A 12,767-nucleotide genomic window follows, 5' to 3' on the forward strand; every position below is an offset into this window, starting at 1 on the left:
ACTTCCATGCACTTCCTGTGTTCAAATTAAGCTCTCAGCTTGTTTCTACCCATTACTCCCTTTCTTTTCTTGACTCTTTCAGGAGTCCTGTCTTGCCAGTTTCTCTCAGTTCTTGGGTAGCCCATCTGCAAATAGTACAGTTTCCAATTAGGGGTCACGACACCCATGTTGTCTGAATACTACTGCATACGTTTGGTTCTTCTGCCTATATATCCTCAGGTTCCTTCTCTAAAGCTATTTCAATTGTAATCCACCTAGAATAATGAGGACAACTTAAAAAAGAAACTATGTAATGCAAAGGCTGTTCGGGAGGATTTAATTGAAGTGCATAAAATCTTAAATAGTACGGATAATCTCAACTAATTTCAGTCCAGCACAGATGACAAGGCAAGTGAGCATGAATTAAAATTACAGATAAACACATTCTGAACAGATGTTGGAAGGAACTTTTTCGTCCTCACTGAAAGCCATAAACATGCAACAGAGCCCACCAAAGTCATTGGAGACATTCGAGATACAATTAGAGACGATCACGAAGGGAATAAAGTACTGGGGAGAGTGTCAAGAATTTTTGAATTGGCCCAAATGGTCTGTGTTCTCCCCCACAAGCATTTCTGTGCACACTTCGTCACGGTTGTTGGTTTGTTTTCTGTCACTGAGCATTCTTTGAGGGCCTTTTGTGCCCACGTTTCCAATTGGGTTTTCGCTGTTCCTGCTCCAGGCCAAAATCTGGAAGTCAGCCCACTGACCTTCTTTGCATCATCAGTTCATACTTCAAGTGGCTTGGCTCCCGCTATCCCCATCATGGGAAGATAACAAGCAGGATAAACAAATACCATGCTGTCAGCAGAAATTGTCTGGAGAGGCAGAGAGAAATTGCAAAGCTGATTAAGGATATCACAAGTGGGGCTGCATATTACTGAGACCGCGGGCATTGTAGGATACCCACCTACATCCATCACTTCAATTCCATTTTCCTCATGTCTCCCCTTAACTGTTTTGTGGCTCTATCTGGGGGCATTTTAGGCTACTCTGTCAGCTCTGTGGGTTTAACTACCCATCCCAGAGACAGATGGCAAGCTTCATTTTCTGTAAAAGGCTAGGGAATTAGTGATTATATCAGGCACAGTGGAATAGTAGATCAGGCAAAGGTAGCTGGTCTGCTGATGGCTTACTGCCCACTTGCACTCCTGGGCCTTATGCCATAGTTCAGTTGTTTAGAATATGCCATAGTTCAGTAGCTTAGAACATGGAACTAGTGAAGCCACATTCTGGACCTTGATTCCCATTCAGAGCAACTAGGTTTTCCCAGAGAAAGTCCTATCTGTGACCATAGACCACTTCTCTTATTCCAGAATAAGGTCAGGTCCTTGAAGACGTTTGTTTGTTCATTTTTCATCTTGTCTCTATCGTCCCAGGGCCTAACACAGTGCCTTGAATACAGTATAGTGGATAATGAATGCTTGCCGAATGGATGAGCTAATCAGTCCTCTGGGAACAAATGAGAGCATGTGGCTGGTTCACTGGGATAAAAACAAAAGAAACAAATATTCATTTGCTGATGGGGAAAAAAAAAACCTGCTGAGAGCCTTGGAAACATTCGCTTCATGAATAAAGGCCCACATGGATCAACTCTTGTAGAACCAAGCACCATTCAAAACCAGTGTCCCACAGAAGCATCACAATCCCATGTGATAGGAAGGAAGGCCAGTGGTTTTCATCTTCTTCTTGTCTTCTGGCATTGACACCTTAGAGCTCATCCAGTGTGATCTCAGTCTGAACTCTCACTGTATCTTAGTGGCAAAAATCAGGGCTTTTCAGAGCTATTATTTAATTGCATCTGTAGAGGGGCAAAGAGGAAAAACACACTGTGGTAGATCCTTCAGAAGAAATGCCTGGTTTATAGCCCTCAGTTTCTGCAAGTAGAATAGTCTAAAAAGAAAAGCTCAAATCCACCCATGATAGGCAGGAGAAGGGTTTGATTTCAACTTCTAAGTATTGACTCCTGTGGCATGGTTTCGCTTTGTTTTGTTTTTCCTCAGAAACAGCCTTGACTTTTACACTGACATAGGGAAAGATGATAAATATGCTAATTGAAGGACCTTCCTGGGCAGATATTGAAGAAACCTGAAGCTTCATTCTTTCTTGTAATCAATAACATCGGGGTCACAGAAGCCATACATTTGTATTACTCCGCCGTTCTCTTCAATGTAATGCACGTTTCAGCTCATCAGGCAGAGTCTACCCTTGGTGAAGCCAGGCAGCAGATGATTCAAATCCATTCACTACATGATGGGGCCATACAGTATACAGGAGAAAAATCGCTTTACATAGAAATTGAGTGTTTCTCACCTTTTCATTACTTTGTTTTAGAAAGAGTTGGAAGAGAGCAAAATAATTTGGATCTGCAGGGGCCCACCAGGCTCCCCAATACTAATCAAAATAGTAATTGTCAATTCTATTCTCTCAGGGGGACTTTAATGAGAAGTGAAAGACAGAGGAAGGGGGCAAATAAACATTTAAAAATAACCCCCCAACATATGCAGATAGAATTTTATGCTGCAGCTAATGTTTCCCCAAAGAAATAAAGTGTGATGAAGAAATGTAGAATAACATTCATGGGGAGAAGAGTTTTTTTTTGTTTGTTTGTTTGTTTTGTTAGGCAATGGGGTTAAAGTGACTTGCCCAGGGTCACACAACTAGTAAGTGTCAAGTGTCTGAGGTCAGATTTGAACTCAGGTCCTCCTGACTCCAGGACCAGTTGCTCTATCCACTGTGCCACCTAGCTGCCCCTAGGGAAAAGAATTTAAGATTAACATATTGAGTGGAATCATGCAAACTATTTTTAACTTCATAGGAGTCAAACTCAAGTTGGAAGGGATAGAGGGCATCTAGAACCATCTCTCTCTTTTTTCAGATAAGGACTTTGAACCCCAGAGAGGCTAAACAAATCTCTCAAAGTCTCCCAAGTAGTAAGGATTAATGGCAGGATTCGAACCAACGACCTCTTACTCCAGAACTCCAGTGTTCTTTCTACCGTATCATGCTACATCCTGAAATGAACTCTAGGTCCTCTGCCAAAAACATTCCTCTAGCATTTGGATACTCTGGTTTGCAAAGTAAACCCTGGAGGAAAACAAATGGAGGCTGGTTATCCCAGGCCTGGGATATCTGTTGTAAGACTAGGAAGAAGGGTGCTTCACTGTTGAAAGTGGCCACAGACAGAAAAAAAGGAAATGCTACTAGCAGTGATTGCTGACAGTTGGGTAAGTGAGGGAAGATGGAGACCGGGGCTAGCTTCCTCAACTTCACCAGAGAGGGGGATGAAATTTGCCACCTGTCTTATAGACCTTGCCCTCTTTTTTTTTTTAACCATATATAGCTGATCTATTGAAATGAAACTCCCCTTAGAAGATCATCCTACCCTCCAAAGACCACTCAGATCTCCTAAAAATAGTTCTCAATTTCTCACCTGAAACGGGGTAGGTAGTAGTAAGTAGAGGGAGAGAACCCCCTAGCCTTCGGCATGGATTTAAACCCTCGCTGAAATCAAACCTTCAAAGTTAGTAATATAGGCTTCTCTTCTTTTCCTCTTACTGCCACAAAATTCCAAGACCCTCACACTAATTCTAGGTAGACAAAGTTTAATAGTGGCCACTTTAACATGGTACCATGCACATAGTAACAGATCTGGTTACCTAGGAGAACTCTCAGTGGTAACTACCTTCACCAAGGCAAATTTTAATCCATCTATGACTTGGTAGAGAAATTCTACTGAGTTTCCTGAGGCACACAAAGGTTAAAGAACTTGCCTATGGTCAAACGGACTGTGTCAGAGGTGAGATTTGAAGTAAGGTCTTCCTGACTCAAAGCTCAGGACTCTATCACTATTATTGTCTGCCTCTTAGACTCAGTGTTGTGTTTTTTTTTTAATTTAACATAAAGTTTATGCATTTCCCCTTTTCAAGAAGATTTAATTTTTCCCAGCATAGTAGTTTGTCTATAGAAAAAATTCCACTTCCAAAGCTTACTGTCAAATCTCTGAGAAAAAAGCCATGATTTCCTCAGTCATAGGATCACAGATATAGAGCTGAAAGGGGTTCAGAGTTCATCTAATCCAATCCCCTCACTTATAAAGGAAATATTAGCTCATAACAGTTAAGTGACTTAACCAATATCACACCTGATGGTGAGAGAAACAGGTAAGATTTGAGCAAGTCTCTCTGATACTAGAGTCAATATTCTTTCCACTTCACCACACTGCATCCCCCTCTCAATACAAATGATAGCCCCTCCACACCTTAGCATGCTCCTTCATGACTTGTTTTAACCCATCCACTCCTACCATGGAGGTAATGGATATAAGGTCCAGAATAAGATATACATTTTCAGATATGGTCAATAGGAGAATTTGTTTTGCTGGGCTGTTTGTATTTATTATAAAGTCTGTTGTTGTTGTTGTAGTTGCTGTTGTTTAAGGGGGGGTATTGGAAACAAGAGATAATAAATGTAGAAATAAATACTTTTAAAACTTTCTTTAAATGAAAAGAAGAATCATCACGAGATGATCAATACTTTTAAGACTTTAGACACTGAGCTTTTCCAAATTTAGCTGGACTGATCCTTCGACAATAGACAGCTTGTTGTCCAACCTGAACAAAAGTCTTTCAAGACACCAGAGCTTCTGCTTCATTGGCATAATATTTGATAAGTCAGTATCACCTCTATGGCTTGATGGGGTATCAGAAGACTTTAATGGAGGTTAAGGTTGCATCCTGAGAGCAAAGTATCCTGAATCCAGAGAATGTGAAGTTATATTAGGAGAGGTAAAGCTTCCAGGAATACAGAGATGATAGCACTGCTATACTCTGTTCAGACTCTGTCTGGAACACTGAGTTCAATTCTAGGTGTCAAAACTTAAGGAAGAACGTGTATCTTTGCCAGACATAGGTAACCATGATGGTGAATATTCTTGAGCACACATATACTTGAAAAATGGTTGAAGGAACTGGGGATGTTTATCACAGAGAAGAGAAGACTAAGGGAGAAAATCATGGCTGTCTTCAAATATTTTAAGGTCTGTCATGTGGAAGAGGCTTTAGACTTGTCCCCTGTTAGGTATTTCATGCTGAGAGTTCCTTTCTAGGATTGATAGACTAGAATCAGGGTTTAACCTTTGTGAGTCATGGGTCCATTTGGTAATCTGGTGACACCTATGGACTTCTCAGAATCAAATTTTTAAATGCATAGTAGGAAAACAGTTCTATTGATATACAATTATCAAAACATTAATTATAATAAATAATTAATTAAAAGTTCATGGATCCCATGTTAAGAGGCCATGGTGGATGGTTGCTGAGGACCCTTATAACTCTCCAATTTTATGATTTGGGAACAAAAAGTTTGTTTCACTAAAATCAAGTGTCTTCCTTACCTTACCCAAGATAGACTCAGAAAGTATTAGTTTAGTCCCTCATCTGAAGGTGGGGGTAGAAGGGTCAGGGTCAGTGAAAGGTATGAAGAATGTTAATGCAAAACACTAAGCTCTATCAGAAAAGAAGAGACCCAGTCTATTGAAATAGGTCAGAGCAATGAAAATTCTCCTGCATCTTTGGTGCCCCAATCAATGAATTCACTCTAATAAAAGCATAAATTGGAAAAGGCTTACACAGATTCAGACCCACTTGACACCTCAACAAAATCAAGTGATGAATTTTGCCTTAAATTATGAGTTCCACCTAACAACCCTAATGGTTATTAATAACAGACAACTCCTAACAAAATTCACTGGATCATTGGAAGTCTGAAGGATATTTCCAGTAGATGGTATGGCATTTTGAGGAATGAATTCAAAAAAAGACCTAGGCATTATTTTTGATACTCAATGTGGTCCCACAGGGCATAAGATGGTTATCTGGAAGCTACATTTACCCACCAAATTTTCACCAATCATTGTCCACTTATGCCAACCTGAGAGAAAATATTCAGTTTGGTCTAAGGACAATATGTACCAGAGGGAACTACGGGCATAGAGGAGAAACGGAAAGGGTTAAAAATATGATTCTTTATCCTCCCACTTCCATGTCCAAACTGAGACGTATTATCATCAGGGTCGTTCAATTTTAGAAATAAGATATAAAGGTAAACCAGACAGATGTGTTTCATGGAAACCAAATATCTACCTTGCCCAAGAAATTGACATTTCAGTATTTTCCTCCTTGCAGAAGGTAAAAGGTATTCAAAATTCTAACAGAATGGTAATTGTCAAAGTGAGGAGAGGTAGTATGAATAAAGAGCTAGCCTCAGAGTGAGGAGGCCAAACATTCAATTCTCACCTCTGATCAAGTACCTTAACCTATGCTGTCTCAGGGAACTCTAAAATTGAAAGTTGAAGAAGATGAGTCAATTGGTATTGGTAGAAGGAATATACTCACTGGGAATTCCCTATACTGATGAAATCGCAGGTCTAGAGCAAAATGAAACAGCTATAACAGTAATATTAATATACAGTATTGCACTGACCTGTTAATTTTCCCAAATGTCACCCTTTTGTTATCAATAAAGAGGAGGTGATTTCTGGGAAATAATGCTGGACTTTTGGTCATGAAAAAGCCAGGTTCAATTTTCAACTCTGATACTTATTAGTTGTATAATAGTGGGAAGTTACCTAACCTCTCTGATTCTCAGTTTTCTCATTGATAAAATGGCAGTGATGAGGAGAGCTAGTGATAGGGATGGGGGTAGGGATAAGAATAGTGATAGGAAAAGGGATAAGGAAAAAGATGTGAATGGGGATAGGGATAATGACGGGAATGGGTATAAGGATGGATTTAAGCACAGGAGGCAGCTACAGTGGATAAAGCACCAGGCCTGGAGTCATGAAGACTCATCTTCAAATGAACTCAAATCCAGCCTCAGACACTTAGTAGCTGTGTGACCCTAGGCAAGTCACTTAACCCTGTTTGCTTCAGTTTCCTCATCTGTAAAATGAGCTGGAGAAGGAAATGGCAAACCACTCCAGTATCTCTGCCAAGAAAACCCCAATAGGGTCATGAAGAGTTGGACATGACTGAAACAACTAAACAACACAAGGATAGGGATGGGGATAAGGATGAAAACGGGGATGGGGATGGAGACTGGTTTAGGTGTAAGGACAGGGATGAGAATAAAGATAAAGATAAGGATAAGGATGGGGATGGGGATGGAGATAAAGACAGGAATAGGGAAGGGGATGGGGAAGGGCATGCAGATGGGGACAGGGATTGGAACAGGGTATTTGCAGTTGAGGAAACTCCCTCTCCCAATGCAGATCAGCACTTTCTCCATAATGTATAGGCAAAGACAGTTGACTAGACAGCCTTAATGGGTCAAGAGACTTGCCCAAGGTCACACAGCCAGTATATAGTCAGAGGTGGGATTTGAATCCAGTTCTGTCTATCATTCTAACCATTATAGTGCTCTGCCTCTCTTATGCAAGATAGCTTATATGTCATAGATGGTTATGATAATAAACATTCATATAGTGCTGAAAAGATCACAGTAAATATAAAATAATAGCTAGTATTTACGTAGTGCTTATCATGTGCCAGACACTATGCCAAGCACTGTATGATTATTATGTTTTGATCTCCACAACAACCCTGTGAGGTGGGTGTTGTTATAATCTACATTGTACAATTGAGGTAACAGAGGCATATAGAGGTTAAGTGACTTACCCAGGGTCACACAGCTAGTGAGTGTCTGAGGTCAAATTTGAGCTCAGGTCTTCCCAACTCCAGGCTGGTACTCTATCCACTGCACCACCTAGCTGCCTTACAAAGCACTATGCATTCTTTACCTCACTCAATCCTCATAACAACCCAGCGAGGTGGGAACTAATATCAATCCAATTTACAGATGACGAAAGTGAGGTTCAAAGAGGTTGACTTGGGAGTGGAATTGGACCCGAGACAAGCTTGAATAGACAGCACAGCACGACAGGGACCAACTTGTGGGGAGCTGCCCCCTAGGTGGGCACAGGCGAGGACCCTTCCTTTATCAGACATCTGGAGGGGAAGCAGTCAGGGCATGTGCTGCCCAACGTTGGCAGCTACCCATGACAGAATGACAATGCAGGCCACCTCTGCCTGGGATCATTGAGAATGTCCTTGTATATCTTCCTAACCCACGCTCTAAGGAAAGAAATAAATATAGCAAATGCTGTGATACTGATTGTTCCATTGGAAGCCAATTAAAAAAACACCAGAGTAAAAGAGGAAGCAAGTGCCTGACCCAGTATTCAAACTTATGTCTTCTTGACTCCAAACCAAGTATTCTATGCATTAGGTTATTCTCTAATAATACCTGATTCACAAAAGACATGTTGTGAAGAAAAAGGTTTTTGCATACCTGGAGCTTCTGAATATAACTGAGTTCAGTCATTTATAAATTTAAACAAGATTCAAGCATTCACTATATATAAGGCACATGGGTTCTAGTTAGTAGCATGACCCTGTTTCAGCCCTGTATGGTCAGTAGAAACTATCATCCCCACTGGAAAAGAGTCTGGCAGAAACTAGTCATAGACCAAAATCTTATACCACATACCAAAATAAAGTCAAAATGGGTACATGATTTAGATATAAAGGCTGATACTATAAGCAAACTGAGAGAGCAAGGAATAGTTTACCTGTCAGATCTATGGAGAACGGAAGAATTCATGACCAAACAGGAGATAGAAAACATTACAAAAAGCAAAATAGATAATTTTGATTACATTAAATTGAAAAGTTTTTGCACAAACAAAGCCAATGCAGCTAAGATAAGAAGGAAGGTAGAAAATTGGGAAAGAATTTTTACAATCAGTCTCTCTGATAAGGGCCTCATTTCTGAAATATATGGAGAATTAAGTCAAATTTATAAGAATACAAGCCATTCCCCAATTGATAAGTGGTCAAAGGATATGAACAGACAGTTCTCAGATGAAGAAATTAAAGCCATCTATAGTTATATGAAAAAATGCTCTAAATCACTATTGATTAGAGAAATGCAAATCAAAACAACTCTGAGGTACCACCTCACACCTATCAGAATGGCCAACATGACAAAACAGGAAAATGATAAATGTTGGAGAAGATGTGGGAAAATTGGAACACTAATGCATTGTTGGTGGAGTTGTGAAATGATCCAACCATCTTGGAGAGCAATTTGGAACTATGCCCAAAGGGCTATCAAAATGTGCATACCCTTTGATCCAGCAATAGCACTTCAAGGGCTATAACCCAAAGAGATCACACAAATGGGAAAAGGACCTACATGTACAAAAACATTCATAGCAGCTCTTTTGTGGTGGCAAAGAATTGGAAATTGAGAGGATGCCCATCAATTGGGGAATGGCTGAGCAAGCTGTGGTATATGAATGTGATGGAATACTATTGTACTATAAGAAAGGATGAACAGGCTGACTTCAGAAAAACCTGGAAAGACTTGTATGGTCTGATGCTGAGTGAAGTGAGCGGAACCAAGAGAACGTTGTACACAACAACAGCCATGTTGTGTGATGACTAATATTGATAAACTTGACCCTTCCTGGCAATACAAGGATCTAAGACATCTCCAGAGGCCTTGTGATGGAAAATACTATCCACACCCAAAGAAAGAACTATGGAAGCTGAATTGTTATTTTTTTTCTCTTCTGTTGAGTTTTGTTTCCTCTTTCTGGTGGTTCCTCCTATTGGTTTTAATGTCTACCTACAACTTCACTGATGTGAAAATATGTTTAATATGAATGTAAATGTAGAGCCTATATCAGATTGTGTGCCGTCTTGGGGAGGGTTGTGGGGAGGAAGGGAGAGAAAAATTTTAAACTCAAAAGCATGTGGAAGTGATTATTGATAAATCAAAATAAATAAATAAATAGAAGAAATTATCATCACCAATTATGACTAGGGAAACTGAGGCAGAAGCATATTAAGTATCTTGTCCATGGCTATAATAACTCACTAATGGCAGTAATGCATTTAAGTTCTTGATCTCCTGACTATCAGCATAGCAATCATTCCATCCACCTATCAGAAGGAACCGTGTCTGCTCCACCCTCCTCATTCTTCCCAACCATCAACCCTCCCTTTGTCAATGCCCTCTAAATCTTGGCTCACCTCTGCAGACACTACAGCACTGGTTCTCTGGAAGAATGTGATCTTCTGCTGAGCAGTTCAAAGGAGGACACACTTCTGTCACTTTTACTAAAACTCCACCCTGGAAACCAAACAAAATGAGGAGAAAAGAATTATTATATGATGAATCATTGGCAAAAAGCACCCACCCAAGACTCATTTTTAGCAATGACAGATGGTGAGGACCTGCGACAATCCTCCTTTGGCCTCACCCTATCCCATTCTCCCAGGCTAGCATCAATTTTGCTTCTAAGTGAGTATATATCCCACACTAGCTTTTTCTTGAGGGTCTGAGTACCTCCTGCTTCTGCATAGGGTACTCAGGGATATTTAATTAGCCAATAACCCCATTCCATTCCACATTTCACTTAACAAACATTTATTAAGTGCCTACTATGTGCGAGGTCATTTGGTGCTGTGGATAGAGAGCTAGCCTCGAAGCTAGAAAGTTCTAGGTTCAGATACTGTGTCTGTCACATACTGGCTATGTGAAGCAGGGCGCATCATTTGTCAGCTTCAGTTTTCTCATATGTAGAAAGGGAATTAAAAATAGCACCTATCTCATAGGGTTGCTGTAAAGATCAAATGAAATAGTATATGGAAAGTACTTTGCCAATCTCAAAAGCTCCATATGTTAAATTATTATTATTATTATTTAAGTACTCAATAAATGCTAACTGCTATTGTTATTATTATTATTATCATTAGTTCTTCTGACATTACATGAATACCAATGGAGTGTGATAGTGGTTGAGCCACTTAGTTTCCCTGGGCCTCAGTTTCCTCATCTGTAAAATTACTGGTTGGACCAAGTGATTGCTAAGGACCCTTCTATTTCTGAAACCTATGATCCCCTCAGCAGTTTGAAATAAATTACCTCAGGAGCCAAGGAATACAAGGAAAAAATACTTCTTATTAGGGCTCAAGATGGTTAACTACATAATAGCAAGTGAGAAGTAAAACTCAATGAAAATTCCAGGCAAGCAACTAATCATGCCATCATCCAATTCATTCTGACTACCTATCTGCATCTGCTCAGAACAACAGCGTTTACAAAGACTCAGAGGGGGCTCGATCTGGTGGGGCAGGCAAGGTTGGAAGACAGAGATTTCACAGTAAGGTCAAGGAAAGGAGAATGCTTGTCTGAACTGGTAGAGACATGTGTTGCTCTTTGCTTCTTGCTAAGTATTGACCTCAAGGTCAAAACATACAATTCACCAGTAGATGTGAGACTTTTTACAAGTTTGCTGGGATGCAGCAGTTATTTGTCAGGATGTACAGCCACCGAGAAAAAAAACAGTGCTAGACATGACAGCTATGACTTTACCATTCATTCTTACTTTAAACTCTCCGTGCCCTAAAATCTACTGTAGCCAAAGTTATCTGCTCCACTCTTGCTGTCAGAGAGTAAAGTTTTTATTACATCATTCCAACACAAAATACATATCCTCTCTTTAATTTGTCCTTCATTTGTGATCTCAGTTTAATAACTGATACATATGTATTTATGTAAGTATGTGTATGTGGGTATGTATATATAGATATGTGTGTAGGTATATATGCACATATATGCATATATATACATATATAGATGATGCTATAAATTTTACGAAGTGCTTTACATATATAATCTCTATGTGAGCCTCACAGACGCATGAGAGGCATGACGATACAGTGGGAAAAGGATTAGGCTTGGATTCAGGAAGGCCCAGCTAGATTGGTGCCTTACTACTTGTGCATACTAGTTATGTGATCATGGGAAATTCTCTCTTAACTGCTCAATGCCCCAGGCAATTCTCTAAAATCATGTTGTAGATAGGTTGATGACCTGTATTAGTGGAGAACATTTACATAATCGAATTCCCTTACTCAATGAAATGACAGATCTGTCCTCTGACAAAAAAAAATTATCATCATCATCATCATCATCACTATCATGGTTTTTTGCAGATTAGGAAACTGAAATTCAAAGGGATTGACTTTTATGCATAGTTATATGGCTAGTTAGCATCATAGATGAGCCCAGGTCTTATGTTCCTTTCTCTCCCCGGACCTAACATTTCCATCCTTAATGAGACTGTTTACTCAAGTTTGTAGAAATGTTCCAACAAGATTATTCTCAGCTATTAGTCCCAAGTGTTGTTGTTTCTAAATCTTCTCTGGGATCACTTCAGTGACAGATCATGGCATAATGAGTAAATACAATCAAATGATTATTGAGGAAAGTGAATTAGCAGCCCTTTTAAGCAGGTGTTCTTAACCTTTTTATTGCATCATAGACCCCTTTGGTAGTTTGGTGGAGACTACGGACCCATTCCCAGAATGATGTTTTTAAATGCATAAAAAAATTACAAAGCAAACCAAGTATATTCAAATAGAGTTATCCATCTATCTATCTGTCTGTCTGTCTATCTCTAGAAAGAGGTACCTCAATGAAGAGAGGGAAATAGAAGTACATAGAGATTGAGAGAGGGGGGAGATAGATAACTAGAAAGATAGAGAGAGAGAGAGAGAAAGAAATTAGAGAGAGAGAGAGAGAGAGAGAGAGAAAAGAAAGAAAGAAAGAAAGAAAGAAAGAAAGAAAGAAAGAAAGAAAGAAAGAAAGAAAGAAAG

General features: G+C 39.7%; 1 protein-coding gene across 1 annotated transcript in view; it reads right to left on the reverse strand.

The window, feature by feature from the left end:
* Positions 1 to 12,767, reverse strand: part of NELL1 (neural EGFL like 1) — an 845,852-nt gene that overhangs the window by 635,198 nt on the left and 197,887 nt on the right. The window contains exon 11 of the mRNA XM_027852558.1: positions 10,137 to 10,236. Coding sequence (XP_027708359.1) covers positions 10,137 to 10,236 — 100 coding nt within the window. The remainder of the gene's footprint in view (positions 1 to 10,136; positions 10,237 to 12,767) is intronic.

The sequence above is a fragment of the Vombatus ursinus genome, unplaced genomic scaffold (assembly GCF_900497805.2).
Source record: "Vombatus ursinus unplaced genomic scaffold, bare-nosed wombat genome assembly UNPS02009770.1, whole genome shotgun sequence".
NCBI lineage: Eukaryota > Metazoa > Chordata > Mammalia > Diprotodontia > Vombatidae > Vombatus > Vombatus ursinus.